General features: G+C 38.9%; 1 protein-coding gene across 5 annotated transcripts in view; it reads right to left on the bottom strand.

The window, feature by feature from the left end:
- Positions 1-9,215: 9,215 nt before the first annotated feature.
- Positions 9,216-17,841, bottom strand: part of BCL11A (BCL11 transcription factor A) — a 229,438-nt gene continuing 220,812 nt past the window's right edge. For 3 of the 5 annotated variants that reach the window (XM_068232413.1, XM_068232411.1, XM_068232414.1), the window contains one exon: positions 10,341-15,418. In XM_068232413.1, coding sequence (XP_068088514.1) covers positions 13,401-15,418 — 2,018 coding nt within the window. In that variant the 3' untranslated portion in view covers positions 10,341-13,400. Of the gene's footprint in view, positions 9,464-10,340; positions 15,419-17,841 lie in introns of those variants that run through there. The other 2 variants (XM_068232415.1, XM_068232412.1) reach the window with 2 other exon arrangements.

Raw genomic sequence — 17,841 nt, 5'->3', positions numbered from 1 at the left:
TGTATACTGCATTTTTTTAACCACTTCACCTTCAAGGGTTTTTCCCCTTAAAAAACCAGAGCAATTTTCACATTTCAGCGCGGGGCCAATCACCTAACCTAGCCTAGAGTGATTTATACAACGAGATATGCAAATTACATAACTGGATAGCTACAGTCATCACTTACTGTATATCGAATATAAGTCAACCTTCTGTATAAGTCGACCCTAATAATTGACCCTCTTGAATGGATTTTTTTTAAATACCCAAGTATAAGTCTATCCCCATTTACAGCCAGATTCCCCCACCCCACAATGTAGGTTCCTCTGCCTCACCCTTGCACAGCTGCCTCTGTCTCCATACTGTGAGATTCATGCAGGCGAGAAGTTAAAACACTAAAACATATTTTAAAAGTTTATAAATTACAAACTTTATTTCTATTGCATTTTCCATGCAATGTCATTTCTATCCGCAATATTCAAGGGCTGGGCATCAAATAATACCTTTATCAATGTGCCTGGGATTTTGCTTTACTTTGGGTCTCCATTCACAAACTGATTTATAGCGTTGTCTTGTTCTTCGATACCTATTATCAAGCAGGGGAAGTGCCAGCAGATAGTTGTAAAAAGCGTGACTGCTTTATACACACACAAGCTGAATGCCAGGGAAGGAGCAGTACACAAGGCAAATCAATTACAACCCCGTCAGGTCACCCGCCTATCTCTCTGGCCCCCTCTTACATTTATAATTGCAGAGCTAGCTGCAGCCGAAGTGATATTACCTACTCCACCGCCCGGCGCTGTTTTCCATTCATCTCCTCTTCACTCATGCCGGTGAATGTGCTTTAGTGTCCCTCGTAGGCTTCCAATGTCACATGACACCGGGAGCCTAAGGAGGGACACTAAGGCACGCTCAATGGCGTGAGTGAAGAGGACATGAGTGGACCCAGCGCCCGGCGGTGGAGCTGGTAATACTGCTTCTGCCATAGCTAGCTCTGCATATTAATGTAGGAGTGGGGAGAGAGGCGGGCAACCTGTTAGTAAGGAATATTCAACTCTGATTACAGGGGAAAGGGAGGGAGGCGGGGGGTCCATGATATTGTGTGCTCTGCTGTGGCAGCTGTGCAAGGAGGACAGAAAGGTACCCTGACCCCCGGCTACAGGTCAGTATTTCGGCCTACATTTCTTGACTTACAGGTTAAACTCGAAAAATTTGAATATCGTGCAAAAGTTTATTTCAGTAATTCAACTTGGGCTTCTTGCACACTAAATGCGATTCAGATTTTTTATCTGATTTTTGATTCCGATTAAAAAAAGTAGCAGCATGCAGTACTTTTTTTAGTCGGAATCAAAAATTGGATTGTAATGCCTGGCAGATCTCCTGTTTTCCTTTAGCCCCAATCTAGTGCCGTAGCTTTAAGCTCGGCCCACAGTCTTCACCTATAGACAAGCCCCGTTTGAACAGGACACAGAATATGTCTCCTGACTTTGGTAGCCCCCGGGTCTTAGCATGTAAGGTATAGTGACTGAGGCCGAGAAAACCAGAGTACCACTAGAACAAGCAAGACTACGCAGCTGGATGATATTAGGTAATAGAGCATAATGCTCTTGTGAAGGAGATTACACAGATCACACTAAGAGCTATGAACAAGGAAGCAAGATTGCTCAGAGCGACCGCACCTCTGAGCTTCCGATAACCGTCACAATAAACAAGACACAATGGTTGCTCAGTGCAACCGCAGCACTGAGCATCTGATGTCCACCACACTGAGTAACAAGGACAGACAACAGACAGACGGAATGCTTGCCAATCTAATAGCTGTCCCACCAATAGCAAACATCCACACTGGCACGGATAAGACAAACAAGTAGGAGCGTAACTAATAGCAACCACAGCCTATAGTTACGTCCACAGGAACAGGACCAGCAGGAACAGACAGACGGATTGTTTGCCAATCTTATTGCTGCCCCAGCATTAGCAAACATTCACACAGGTTCAGAAAAGACAAACAGGAAGGAACGTAACTAATAGCAACCACAGCTATAGTTACGTCCACAGGAACAGAACTAGCAGGAATACTACCAGTCATCCACATGGTGAAGGCAGTCTCCAAACTATCAGGATAGGAAAAGACTTCACTGTACCCCCGTGGGTGCAGTGAACATCCAAGCAGGCAAGGCAAGGTAATGCAATAATATTCAATTCAAACTTCACACAAGGAATCCTGCAATCAGCTAAGGCAAAGCTGAACGCTATGACGGGCAAGGTATGAGAGGAGGAGCAGGCTTTTCTATGGACATCAGCCAATGAGAGCAGACATGCAAATTCCCACACAGCTAAATGATAATCACTCCATTCTTTGTTAGGCTGATTGAAGGATGCAAGCTGACTGTGAATGGAAAGGACTCTCATTATAAATGCATGCCAAATTATGCAACATGCATGTAAGAAATCCATAACTGTTTGGCTGCAATTCAGCTGCAGCAAGCCATATGTGGATTAATGACAACATCCTGAGCTGCCCTGAACTGCAGAGTGATTGCAGATGACAATGAGACTCATTGCAAATGCAATCAACACTAAGCAACCAAATGCAAGCAGAGAAATCAAAACTGCTCGATTGCAGCTCCACTGCAACCGACAGGACATGCTACAGGAGGGATCCTTACATGGATCATATAAATAATCGGAATTGCCTTTAGTGTGCAAGAGGCCTTAAAAGGTGAAACTAATATATAAAATCAACTCATTACATGCAAAGCAAGATATGTCAAGACTTTATTTTTGTAATTTTTAGGATTATGACTTACAGCTTATGAGAACCCCAAAATCAAGATCTCAGAACATTACAATATTGTGAAAATGTTCACTATTCTAGGCTCAAAGTGTCAGACTCTAAACAGTCAATTCATCCAAAACACCTGCAAAGTGAACCAGGGCCTTTCATTGGTCTCTCAGTCTGATTAAGAATTACTGACATGTATTACATTTTGCAGGATATTCTAATTTTTCGAGTTTCACCTGTATAGCCGAGGATATACAGTACATTGCTTGTTACACAAACTGATGCATGTTAACCGCAAATTATGCAATTTGTATAACTTGCTACATACATGAGGCCCAGTCCAATTCACTTTTTCTAGAAGTTTATCCTAGAAGAACATTTTTTTTCATCTTCTGTTTAAAATAACTTTACAGCATTCTGCAATTGAAAACGTACCAAAAAGTGGGCAAAAAAGTACTGTCAAAATTATTCTGAGTATTTTCTTGCTTGCTGGTGGCTTAACTACTTAAGGACCAAGCTAATTGAAATTTACGCCGTTTTGGTGGTCACCCAGCTGGCAGGGCGTAAATCTCAATTAGCCGCCGCTTTGCGCTTCCGCCGATCTCGCCGCTTAATCCCCGCCATAGCTCACTAGCTCTGCCCGTCTCTGACGGCAGAGCCCTGTGAGCGTGTCAGGATCCGATTTCATTGGCTCCTGGCCCTGTCTTTCAATGCAAGTCGCTCTCATTGGCTTACATTGAAAGACAGGGACAGGAGCCAATGAAAGCGGCTCCTGACCGGCTCACGAGAACTCTGCCTTCAGAGACAGCGGTGGGTGGCGTTGGATCCCGACGTGCGGCGGTGACGGCGCTTGCGATGGGTATTTGCGGTGATTCCTTGGTGATCCGCTGTGATTGCGCACTTTCTCTACCAGCGGTCTCTGATCCTTAAGTGGTTAAAAGATGTTTTATTGATAAGATGTGAAAATATCACCTAAGAGAGAACTTGGAGAAAAAGTTAAATCAATCCAGCCTATTGTGTCAATTCCTGTAAATTTAACATGTACTGTGAATATAGCTCATAAACGTTATATAAAGCATTAAACACACACTAGAGCAGGCTTTCTCAACCAGGGTTCCTTGAGTACTCTGGAGGGGTTCCCTGGCATTTTCCCCCATCGTGGGGGAAGTATAATAATAGAGCACATTATAATAGGTGGTTTGGTTTAACGCGTAAAAATGTATGTGTTAATGTTTCTGCACTAGCGGGAATGCGTAAAATTGTACGCAATGCGGCCCGCCGACCTCTGAGGTTGGCATGCTGCCAGCGGGGGACTGGAGCAGCAGTGAGTGACGAGGGCACAGGATGGCTGCATGGGGCTGGTAGAAGCCCTAGGTAAGTGAAACTCATTTTTTTATTTTGCTTGGACCTTCCCTTTAAAGACCATGCCTCCAGCAAAAGAAATGCAGGGATTCCTTGACATCCCAAAATTATTTGCAGGGTAAAAAGGTCGAGAGGGGCTGCACTAGAGGGAACTGGGCCAAGGGGGGCATTTAGCACCATCTCAGATGAGAATCTGGCGTGTGTACCAGTGTCATGCCATGCGCCACTCAATGTCTGTCCTTCCTTATACACTGAACATGCTGCCTGGCTATAACCAAGCACCATGTCTGTATACAGATAGATCACGCAGTGATTGAGCTATGATCGCTACAGGTGCTCCGACTGTCTAGCTAACTTTTGAGGGGCAGAAACAGCAGTCCAGCGATCTTTCAGACTATAGGTAGGGTGAAAAGGTCTTTGAAATCAGCTGCAATAACTGATATACCATAAAGGTTAATTTGAGGTTTTTGTGAAATTCCTCCTTAATACTGCACAATGAAGAGTTAACTTATCCCCTTCCATTTAAAGGGGTGTCAAACTCAATCACATAAGGGGCCAAAATCTAAACATAGTCCAGGTCGCAGGCCAACATTTTTATTAAGATTTAACACTTATTGAACAGTCTCAAACTAAGTGGCGTAACTATATAGCGACCATGGGGGCCTACTCCCCTCCCCCTTCTGCAGAATAGCACAGTGGAGCAAGTTAACATTTACCTGTTCCAATGCTGCTTCCGGTCTCCTTTGATCTTGCTCAATGAGGCTTACCTCTGTCTCGGAATGGATGTCACATGATTGGGAGAAGGGAAGAGGAGGTATGGAAGCACAGAGTGTGTGTCTTCCAGGAAGAACAGGAGACTCAACATATCGCTGGAGCAAGTAAATATTACACTGCCCCACTTTGCAATGTGGAGAGATGATGTGAGGGAGAGGGGGAAAGGTGTGTGTGTGTAGTTCACCACCCACTGGGGGGAGTCAGCAGATTGAATCCCAGGAGGGAGCCCCATGATAATTTTGTTGAGAGGTCCCATGGGTTATTGTTGCATTCTGGTTCAAACTGACAATGTTTTCATTAGAAAAACTGTCACCGGAGTGCTCCTCTGGATGGGAAGGCAGTGTGCTGATGTTCTTTTACTGTTAACAATGGTCATTTGAAGCTCCTGAGAGCTGCATAAAATGTCAAGGGGGCTGCATTCGGCCCGCAGGCCTTGTGTTTGACACCTGTGATCCAAAGGGTCCAATATTTTTTATTTTCCTGCTGTCATGGTCCAGTCCTTACCATCATCTACTCCCTCTTGTGCTAATGCACACAAAACACGCTTGTAGCAATTTTTTTTTTAATTCAGAAGGTTTTTTTTCCCTAACTCAAGATGATGATTTTGTCATTTCTGATCGATTTATTTAAAGCATTAATTTATCCCGACCCTGTTGCATTATTAAGATTCCTACTGGGCTGCAGGAGACTGAATCACTGGAAGACTCTATACTCCGGAACATGGGCATAAGCAATAGTGGTAGATAACAGAATGACATCATATCAGAACAGTGACATCATCATCTCCATGTCTGCAACCTTCACAAAGCTGATTGCAGACATAGAGATGATGTCACAGTTTTGTGTAGGTATGCTCCCAATTACCTCTATATAGAAGTGTAATCTGTAGCAAACATTAAAGATGTGGTTTACGAAGGGTGCATACACTCATCCAATTTTGATTGGCCAATTTTACCATCTTCATGTAGTGTGAAGGCCTACAGAGTTTGAATACTATGAACGGATTGTGTAGCTAAGCTTTTATACTACAAGGAAGTGGTAAAATTGGCCAATCAAAATTGGTTATGTGTACCATGCTGAAGACCAAATGTGTGTGTGCATGCATTTTTGTTTTTTTATATTTGTGTGTGCATTTGTATACATACACACCTAAAAATAAAACAGCCTTTCTACAATTTGCTGTACTTTTAATTAAGGTGTACCTGAGATGGGGAATTAAAAAAATATACATACCTAGGGCTTCTTCCAGTCCTCTCCAGGCTTATTGCTCCCCCACCATCCTCCTCCGCCTGTTCATTTGTCCGTATCTGGCCCCGGTAAGTTGTCCAGTTGGGGCCAGTAGGCGCAGGCAGAGTTCAGCCACAGGCGCTTCTCTGCCATGAGTAGTACTGCGCAGAATGTGCTCTTTAATGAGAGCGCAGAGGGAGCTTGTGCGCGACTGCGCATGCACAGTTGTCCCTGAAACTGAAGGACTTTCTGGGGCCAATTGCAGATGAACTGGGAGGCGGAGGACAGCAAGGGAGTAATAAGGCTGGAGGAAGCCCTAGGTATGTATAATTTTTTTATTCCCCATCTCAGGCTTTCTTTAAGGGTGGTAAAATATCTTACGATGAAAAACTGATCAATTAAAAAAATATGTTTGTATTACTTATTCTTAATTTTTTTTTTTTAATAATACAGGCATGTTCCTTTTGCACCAGAAATAAACCAACATCCCAAAAAAGTAATTCAACTGATATTTCTTTGCTTGAAGAAGGTTTCAGCTTTCACTGCAACTTTTTCTGCAATGAGGAGGAGGAGTAGCTGCCTGTTTATTAACAATATCTTGCTTTCAGCTTAAGCAAAAGTTGTGTCACCAAGTTGTTTCCTAACGTCCTTCAGACTTGGGAGATTTTAAGATCATGAATGATCAAATTTATAATAACATGCATATTATTGTTTGAATTTGGAAACTGGGAGAATAAGACCTTTGTGGTTATACAAAGACCTCTTAAGACACGGGGCTGCCAGGTGTGATCAGCTAATGTGTTTAAAGTTATGTGAATTTGAAATGAAAAGTTTTAGTAATTGATGGTCCTTTTGCAAATATGCTAAGAATTTTCGAGAAGTCCCCTTGAGCCTTCAAACCTAGGTAAATTATGAAATTCCAATGGTCGAGTTCAAAGAAAAAAGTAGAAAAACTATTGCTCCAGATGTTCCGTGGCTGCATGCATGTAACAGATCAGTGTAGGATAATTTCAGTCAAAACTAAATGGGGATATATACAGTACTTATGTACAGGTCACGGGCGTCCATCTGGAGAATTACTGCAAAGCAATTCATTCACTGTAGCTCAATGGTGATTCATTATTGCCCACTTGTTTTTACAGTGGAGACTTTCAGTATGAGTTTGCATGTTTTTCTCAAAAGTTTCATCAATATTTGTTCCCGAGGGGCTGGTTTACTGTAAACACCTTAACATTTTTCACGGTTAATAGCTAAATTCCTTCTAAAAATGACTTTCTTTTGCCCCAGCCCCATTGGGGTTAAACCAGCATATGTTTAAATTGGCTCATACACATAAAAAAAAAGTTGGAGATGAGGTCACAGGTTACTCTTTGAGGTTCAGCAGACGTATGTATTTGAAACAGGATTCCCCTTTTTCAGGAAATATTGCATGCCAGGCCATTAACCCTCTCAACAACTAAAGACCCTTTCCAGACACCAGAATCCATTGATGCTAGGAAAATGCTAAACACATGCAAGGGCGCAGAAATATGTCATGTGCCAGTGTAGATTAGTGTATTGATTGCTTCCAATTCCCTAAGTGGCAATGTTCTCTCCAACTTGGAAGTGCTGTTATTCTTATCTTTGGTCTTGCATCCTTTGGATTCATCTTGTTTTGTACGTTCATCACGAGCAATGCACTTCATTCAACATAGTTTGAAATCATTGAATTTTTTTTTCCTCCTTTTATTGAACATTAAAAAAATTACAAATGAGAGAAGAAAACAAGACCTAAATCTTTACAGTTTATTGTGTCAATTTAGTTTTTCCTTTTTTTTTTTTAATTTTGGCCCATTGAAAGGCAAATGTATAACGCATATTAACAATGATTTTTGGAATATACTTTTAGTATATAACAACGGTTTACATCACATTAAATTCACCCAAAATGGGCAACAGATAACATAGGAACTGGCAGATTTTTTTTTTAACTTACAATATCTTAATATGTACAAACTGTATTAAAAGGGCCCCCTCCCTCCCTGTTAACCCCATAATGCAAGCAATATTTTTAGAACTTCAGGCACTGAAACTAGTTCTTCTTTATTCTGTATTTATTGCGACTCAGAGGAACATAAAAATGGAATTGTATATGGAGTTCAACAAGGAAAAAAATTATCAACTTGCCAGTGTTTTTTTTCAGCATTACACGAAGTAATTTTTAACAAAATTATTTTGTTAACAGCCATCAGAAGATTCTGCTGTGACCACTGTTTAGATTTTATAATATTTTTACAAGTATGCCTTGAAAATCTAACAGTTAATGTTAACCACATCATGTTTTTTTTCAGCTTGACATTTTTCAACATAGAAATATATTTATAAAAGTTTCTCTGGACACTAGGTCATGCTTGCATGGAATTTTACAGCAGCTTAAGAACAAATTATGGATGCCATATAAATCTGGTGCAGAATTCTAACAAACTTGAAAAGGCCTCAATGGTTCATGGTTTTTATAACACCATTAATTTATCACACAGTTAGAAAATGTCACACTTTGTATTACTATTTTTCCTTTAGAGCTTAGAGTACAACATGTCATTTATAAGTTATGTTCTTGTTGACCAATTTTTAAAGCCCCGGTTATTGAGGCAGCACTGTATGTTATCTCTTAAATAAGGGTATCAAGAAGTCAAAAATAGACAAAAGAGCTGCAAAAATAACCCAGTGATTTTTTTTTCAGGGGGCTTTTTTCCATACAAGTCCAGCGCAAGGTGGTACAGTAATTTTATATTTCTGAATGCATACATTTTCCTACAAATTGGGCATCTGGTTGATTTTTTTGAACTTTTACAAATCAGTAAATAAAGTGCCTTGGGAGATCAAGTTTTATATTTGTGTGTCTTCAGAAGAGTTTTTAAGTATCTTTTAAAATTCTCTACTATAGTACTGCCTTCTTGTGTTTGACCTCTCTATGTCTAAGTCAATGGCAAAGAGCATTCTCAGAAATTGATTTGTAGATAGGTATAGAGCAAAAGAGTTTATGTCATGTTGATACAGAAAACCAATGTGCTCTGAGAGGATCCCTGTCCAGTGTATTGGCCACAGTAACTCAACTAAATGTTTAATACAGAGATCTAGATGAAGAATTTTTTTTTTCATTTACAATAGGTGGGCCTGTTCATATCATCATGTTCGTCTTCTCTTTCTTCTTCTTTGCCTCCAAAGCTAGGTGTTATTTATTTCTGCCCAAATTGGTATGCATATTTGTTAACACTTTTGCATATCTTTTCAGACTTCTTGCCATATAAATTTGAGTGCTCTGTCCTTAGATTTAAAGATGCTGTATTTTCCCCCTAGAAAAAAGGGATACAAATCACTCTTAGTAAGTAAAAAAATGTACTACCATAAAGACATGGGGAATAAAAAGGTTACAAACCATTATGCATACAGGAGAATACATTAGTTTTGTTTTTTGTTTTTTTATTGGGAGCTTTTTTTCTGAGAATTAAAAAAGCGTAAAAAAATTATATACAGTATATGACTAGAAGCCATATGAATGGTAATGCATGCACGGTTTGTAAAATGGAAAACAAATATGGGGCTTGAGGTTGAAACAGAAACTGACTTAATCTGAACATTGGATGTAATGTGTACACAAGACTTTAATAAATAGTTTGTACAGATATGAACAAAAACAAAAGTGAAGCTGGTGAAATGTGGACTGATGTTGTGGTGGTTTTAACTTTGTACTTGTATTGTATTTTGCTTTATTTCCATTATGGTTTTTTTTAAGCCCCACTTCTGTTTCTTTAAGAAGATTTTTTTTAATGCCTCAAAAAAACTTTGTGGATCTTGCAAGAGTTCTCATCTTGATGGAACCATATGATGTGTGTTTCTTTATACATGCATCTTAAGGTACAAAAGAGCCAATCAAATAATTCTAAAAGTCTTGTTTTGGGGTGTATAAAAGACTTTCTATATAGATGTTAGAAAGGCAAAATTGTAGTCGTAGGTTTAGCAATTGTTCAGTGCTTTATATAAGTAAGATATTTCAAAATGCACATAAGGAAGATTGAATAGATTCAAAATGTATACTTTATAATAAAATGTGCCCTTTAGAAAATTTTTGAAAATTTTAACCATATCAATGTTTTAAACTTTACAAATAAGGTCACAAGAGGCTTATGCTGTGTAATTTATTACTTTTTTATTTTTCAATAAAAGGGACAAAATGGGTATATGAACAGGATAATGCAGACAACTGCCAAAAAAACACAGACAGTGGTTTATCCAATAGAAATTAACAGACCAGAAACAAATACAATAAAAGCCAGGTTTGCATGACCTTTGGTCATTAAAATAAAATAAAAAAATAAGAAAATTTTAAAAAGACCAATATATGTGCCCAATATATGTGCCATAGTTTTAAACTAAAGCACATAAGCAATAATAAATAGTGTACTCCCATAGTAAAAGTTAAAATTTCAAGTTACGACAAACAGCTTTAATTACAGGAATAGAAAAGGCCAATAACAAAATATTCTGCATTGCCATTTACAAAAAGAAAAAGTATTGACTTTAAGTGATCTTCCACCTTAATATGCTTTGCATATGATAGTTTTCCAATCTAAATATAAAGCACCATTTTTTGTGTTTTGGCAATGAAATTAAATTTAAAAGGCTTAGTTAACCTACTGCACATGAAGATTTGATGCTGGAATGTATGGTGAGAAAAGAGGGACAGAAAGCAGACTACAGAACAAACCAACGCCATCAGCTTGAGGTACTGCATACAGTATGGCAGCAAGAATAAAAACAAAATAAAGATATGTACAGCCCTCTGTAAGACGGCTCTTCTGCATGACAATCTAATTGGTATTCCCAGGTAGCCATCATATGGCTTCTGTACTGTACAATGTCTCATTTGATTTTTTTATTTTCTTGTGTTGAAACATACAAATAATTTGAACTATATTATCCTGCCAAAACCAAAAAATATATATATACTGTGGCAGCCTGTGTTTTTATTCCACTACCATGAAAAGGTACCTTTATACCTTTCCAAAAGAACAAGCAACTGTTAAAAATACAAGCTTCGATATAAATACTATAGCTTTCTACACTAGCCAAACATTTAAATTCAAATACCATTCTAAAAATACAGGAAAAAAAGAGAGACAATAGATGTGTTTTAGCATAGAAATCAACATGAGTGTGCATTTTCCCTATATTTCAGTCATATATAATATGGAACTTTCCCCCCAAAATGCACAGTTTTATACAGCCTGATAGGTTTGGGATATATCCAAGGCATAGAATATTCCTCTACCATTTTATCTGCAATGAATAATAAAGTCTTCTACAAGACAATGAAGCCCTAAAATACACCCGCTAAACAAATGTGATACTTTCTTGAAAAAAAAGAAAAGAAATCCACATTTCAATTAATTAAACTGCTTTTGTACACCAAAATACCCCTGTAATGTAAAAGCCAAAGCAATCATTATTTTAAGTACTTGTGGTCTGTTTCCATTCACAGCATTGTCTACATGGTTTCTGTAAGTCAAGTAAATAAATGGCAGATTTTATATATATACATACATACATGCATGCATGTATATATACCTGTTTGTGTCGTTGAATATGACCGTATGTACATGTATGCACACACATACATCTTTTTCTATATATTTTTAATATATTTATTTATATTTGCAACATTTCCCTTATATGTAAGCCTGTAAACAGGGAAATTCGTACAGTGCATTAAAATGTATCTGAGTTTTTTTCTTTATACTCAACCACAGTACCTCTGATTAAAGAAAAGGTACACGCGTTTCTGGAAGAGTGAAGTGCTATGTGAACACCAAACGGGGCAGATAGTAGCTTTATACTGAAAGAATGTGTTTGTGTATCCTTAATAATACAGTGCAAAGCAAAAACAACAAAAAAACAAAAACTTTTCCAGGACTGAAGAAGTAAGTGTCAGATAGAAATCTTATTTTAAACTGTGTTTTTCTTTTTATAGTTTTCTTTTTACCTAAAAGGGGTATTTTTGAGGCAAGCCTCGAGAGTTCATAGTTAATCATCATTATATCTAGCTTATATGCCTGTTTCTTCTCAAATAAAAAAACGGTACCACTTTGTGTCCATATCTCTATTGTGCCACGTCATAGCATATAATTATTAGCTAACTTTCCATACAGTGCAGAATTTGAGAACACGATTAATGATTGTCAACCTGACAACCACATATATTAATAATAATTTACTATGCTTTTTTTTCCTCAAGGTACTCACAAAGAGTCACTACATTGCAAGAATAGGAAACTCCTTGCCTGTATATTCTGTTTCAGCTTTAATTCAACGTTTAATCACCGAAACATTAGGAAAAATGGAAATGGGATTCTCAAATTCCTTCAAAGCCAACAGCAAATAGCTTACATATCATTAAATAAATATTATGGAAAATGATGATTAACTAGGACATAAAGGGTCATATTTTAGGTAGCCTCAGTTATAAGAAATACAATATAATATAATTATACACTAGATCAATGGAGACCTACATATATCCATGTTGAATTAAGCTACACTGGCATTTCAACATAGGAAGATTCATTAACATGGTTTTTGACTAGACCAAAGGCACTCAGATATGTTTTTGTTTTAACCAAGTGATAGAACAAATTCATATTTCCAAGGTTGTTTTTTTTTCATTCAATAATCTTCTACAATTTTTTCTTTGTTTCTATAAACTCTACAGGCAACCCCTGACAAGAAGAAACGAGGTTCCACCAACATTTGCAGTACTATAATTCCTGTCCCTGGAGGTTGGTCAAAAGAGATGCTCCCTCTGCACATTAAAAAGCAAAGCTGTACATGATATGTATTGAAAAATTTACGCAGCATGGTCACTTGTCAGAACGGAACTGGAAACAGCAATGTTTGCTTTGCAACTAATTCAGGGACAAATGAACGCAGCTATAAAAACACACCATACATGCTTCTATCATAAAAAAACAAAATAATAATAAAAAATAAAAATCAACATACACAACATGTAAATTATTGCACAAGAGAAAGGCTCAAAGTTTGCGTAAAATGCAATAGTATTGCCCCAATAAAGAACATGCATTCAAACGGTGAGAACAAAATATAAAAGAAAGAAAATTGTTTTTTAAAAAAAGGTGTGCTAGTGATAAGCACTCTCTTGTATCCTTGGGTTTTATTTTATTATTTTACAAGGGTCTAGAAAAAAAAATCTACATGGGGTTTATCAATATACCTCTATTCAGTTTTTATATCATTATTCAAGACTCGATCACTGTGCCATTTTTTCATGTGTTTCTCCAGGGTACTGTACACGCTAAAAGGCATCTGACAAATTTCACATTTGTAAACGTCCTTTCCCACCTGACCATGTGTTTTCATATGCCGGGTAAGTTTGCTACTCTGTGCGCAGGCGTAGTTGCAAAGCTCACACTTATAAGGTCGTTCACCAGTGTGGCTTCTCCTGTGAACAGTAAGATTACTACAGTTCTTGAAGATTTTTCCACAGTACTCACAAGTATCACTGCGCTTGCCCTCTTTTGAACTGGGCCTTCCAGGCCCTGGGCCACTAATATGGGGAGTGCTTCCTCCACTTCCTGTGCCACTACGGCCTGATATTCCCCCATCCATCTCTCCTGGAGGCGTGGAGAAACGTAAACTACCATTTTCAGATGAGTGCTCTGAGGAAGAGGCAAAAGGCGATTGTCTAGAGTCTCCAAAGCTGAGGAATGGATCTTTTAGCTGCCTAGATGCGGCATAGCCAGCAAGCCACTGAGAGTAAACATTTTCTGCATTAGGCATAGCTGCAGCAGGGAGATCAAATTCCTTCTCAAGTTTGATGCGTTTAGAAAAAGGGCTCAAGGAACTTGGGCTACCAAGAAGTAATTTTTTAGACAAGCCTACTGATGCAGATTCACCAGGCGAACACCCCCTCCCATTTACAGTACCACTGTCTATACGATCTGATTCTCCTGCTACTGAGTCTTCATCACAAGTGTCTCTTTGCGCTTCTGGTTCAGATAAATGCCCTCTTTTATGTTTCTCAATCAGTGCCTGATGAAAGGCATCACTAAAATGATGCATTGCACCAAGACCCACACTTTGCATCACATCAGGCATGGATCGGCTTTCCTCACCAGATCTAGAGTTGTTTTCATGGTGACGAGCAGCTTCAAGATTCAGACCAAAACTATAATCTGGCCTGCTGTCCGTTTCTGTCAAATCCTCTTCCTCCTCCTCCTCTTCCTCCTCCTCTTCTTCTTCTTCTTCCTCCTCTTCCTCCTCATCACCGTTCTCTGGGATCAGACTGGGGTCATTTTCACTTTTAAACTTAGCTACTACAGACTTGAGGGCACTACTTGCACTGCCAACTAAATCACTGGTTCCAGGCTCTGGAGAACTGGCTGTAGACAAGCCATCATCTGATTTAACTGTCATTGGGGAGGATTTATGCATGTGTGTTTTCATATGGCGTTTCAGTTTGCTGGCTTGTGTGCAAGCATGGTCACAAAGGTTGCACTTGTAGGGTTTTTCTCCAGTGTGGCTTCTACGGTGTACTACAAGATTGCTTTGAAATTTAAATGTTTTCCCACAAAATTCACAGGACTTTGATTTCATAGGAGGTTGAGAAGGAGGAGGTACAGACTGAAGAGGAGGAAGGGGTGGAGTTGCCAAAAATGGTGGTTTGCTGCTTGATTGGAATGGCTGCAGTAACCTTTGCATAGGACTGGGTCGATTGGGAGACAAAGGAGGACTGGAACCAGAAGTGTTTCCAGCTAACTCTCTAAGCCTCCGTGAAAAATCCATAGCTGGTGGCTCCATAGCCAGGGGGTTTAGTCGCAGCACCCGGTCAAAGGCACTCGGGTGATGTGTAGCGAGAGCCATTTCTTCTGCACCCAGGCGTTCTATACGATGTGGATCCAAGTGATGTCTTGGTGGTGGGCTAAATAATGGGGGAGTTGGTGGGAATCGACCCTCATTAAGACCAGAAGCTTCTCTCGATACTGATCCAGGTATTCTCAATAAGTTAAAGGGATTATTGTCAGCAATATGAATTCCATGAAGTGGTGGCTGTGAGGGACATTCTGCACCCAGTCCTGATGGAATGCCTACCCGGGGTGTAAGTGGACTGCCGTGTTCACTTTCCAGGTAGATTCTGAAGCCGTGAGTGTTCTGTGCATGTTGCAGGAGAAACCATGCACTGGAGAATGGCTGTTTACATGTTGTACATGTATAGCTGCTGGGCTCATCTTTGCCTGAAAAACAGCACAACAGGAACAAATTATTAATCATTTCACAAATTACCATAACTATAAACATACATTCTGCCATTTTCAAAAAAACCCGTAAACAACAGTAAACACAGGAAAAGAGGCTTAAAATCAAAATGTAATAAAATGTTTATAATTGTTTTAAAGTCCATAGCATGACAGTTGTATTGTTATCACCAAGGAACATATTTATAAGATAGGTATAAAGAAACACATTCAAATGCCCCAAGTACTGTAAACATTGGAAAACTTTATCAGTATACTTGTGCATATTATGTTAAAACTGAAGCCACACTGAACGAAAAAAAATTAGATACTCAACTATGTAGAGGGAAGTCTCCAGATCCCATAGAACCTTCTCGGACCTCTCTCTGTGCCCTCAGTCCACCATTGTCCTCGTGTGAAAGCTAAAGGACCAACTAGTCGAATACGCCTTTGGAACTTCTCATAAGTATTTACTTACACAAGTAAGGTACATGATACCTTACAAAGCCTTCCAAGGACTCCCAAAAGCGGCAAATTTGAACGGAGGACTGTGGGGGAACAAGGACACGGAGGGAGGACTGGGTAGGGGCTATGGGCTTCAGAGCCTTCCTCTACATAGGTGAGTATCTAACTTTTTTCAGCGTAGCTTCACATTTGCTTTAATACGATGTTGGTGCTATATAAATATTACATAATAATACCTTGTGGGTAAGGAATTTTTAGTTATTTTTGTAGCTCTATAAGATGTTTGCTTATAAAATTGCTACTGCTGCGCACATGCTTTGTAGAATGATTGATGTAGAATGTCTACTAGAAAGTTGTAACACAGGCAAACACCTTGCTAAGATGTATGCCAGGTTTGGGTAAATGGCTCAGAAAAAAACCCACGATGCGGTAGCCATAAATATGACAATTACATGAAAAGTCAGGCTCCATATGATCAGATATTAACTCAGATAGAAGGTGATTTATGAAAGGAGTTGTGCAGTGAAGAGCAGTGCATTTTCACTAGATTAGCTTTACACAAACCACTCTCGTGTACAAAATAAATAAATTAATAAAATAAAAATAGGAACCTCTATACACCTGAGTGTATGTTTGAAGTGAACTTAATGAAATGTGACAGTGTTTAAAAAATGTAACTTATCCTTTCCCTAGTCTTATTAATAGTCTTGGCGCCCCAATCACACATTTTGGTGGTTCTTTTGCTCTCAATACATTCAGCCTGATGTACCAGTGGCCAGTCCAGAGACAACTGCACGTTAGAATTGTTTGTGAAAAAAAATAGCTTGATCTGCAGTTTGGTGGCCTCAACTGGGTTATAACAAACCAGTGAGGATAATTTTCGAAGATTAGTGAATCAGAGGATGCAAGACTGCAGTTGTGTTCAAAGATCCACAGTGAACACGTTTATGCAATAAAACACAGGTTCATCTGGATTTATTGAAATCTACTGTTCTTTCTGCAGGTACATGTGACTGTAACTACACAACCCTAGTGTTCTCCCTAGGCTCTTTTAGCTGGGTGCTCTCTCCGGCTAACTTTTATGAGCACCCGGTTGTCATCAGCTCTCCTCCTCATCCTCCCCCTATGCTGTAAGCAGCGTTGCACCAGCCCTGCATTCCCCCATTGTGCCCCACCCGGCTATTTTTTCATGCCACCCAGCGGGGAAAATTTTTTGTGGAGAACACTGCAACCCCCAATACCTCAATCTTTCAGCAATCTGTAAATTTCCAGGGCTGTAAACCTCAGCCATTGATTAAAACTAAATCCATGCCGGATTTGAATGATCACACTTGGAGATGCCATAGTAAAGCAGGTCCCTTGCATCACATAATTATATAATATCTACAAATGAAATTAAACATTATGCCAGCTCACAGACGAGTGTCACCCTTACCCATGACCTGGCCCTGGCTGCCCTAAGCAGCTGGTCAACATATTACCAGCTTCATCATTAATTATAGAAACAAATACATTTTAAACACACACAAAAATTGTGATGAGAAGAAAGAAAAAAAAATCAATATTAGAAATTAAACCTCTGGTATTTGGCTAAAGACTAGGCTTCCAACCTGCAATTTACTTTCCAGTGCATTTTAATCCCATTAAATGTATCTTGCTCTTGGATAAATCTCTTTACAAGATTAGGTCATACACAGTGAAATTAGGTTTTGAACATTTGCCTAATTTGAAATGTAGCAAGATTCCTAAATAAAATATTAGTGACCCCAGAGCTAGATTGTGCAAACAATTTTTGTGAAGAATGCCGTTTGCATTAATTTATTTTGCACTGTCTACAATGCTGTTGTAAAGCTATAAACCAGATAAAAATGTATCTCAGAATTTAAATTGTCTTCTCACCAATTCAAAAGTAAAACTGGCTGTACACTTTAATTTTATTAGTTTGGATGACTGCCTTA

This window comes from Hyperolius riggenbachi, chromosome 4 (assembly GCF_040937935.1).
Source record: "Hyperolius riggenbachi isolate aHypRig1 chromosome 4, aHypRig1.pri, whole genome shotgun sequence".
NCBI classification, from domain to species: Eukaryota; Metazoa; Chordata; class Amphibia; order Anura; family Hyperoliidae; genus Hyperolius; species Hyperolius riggenbachi.
This window is presented reverse-complemented; position numbering and strand designations above follow the sequence as displayed.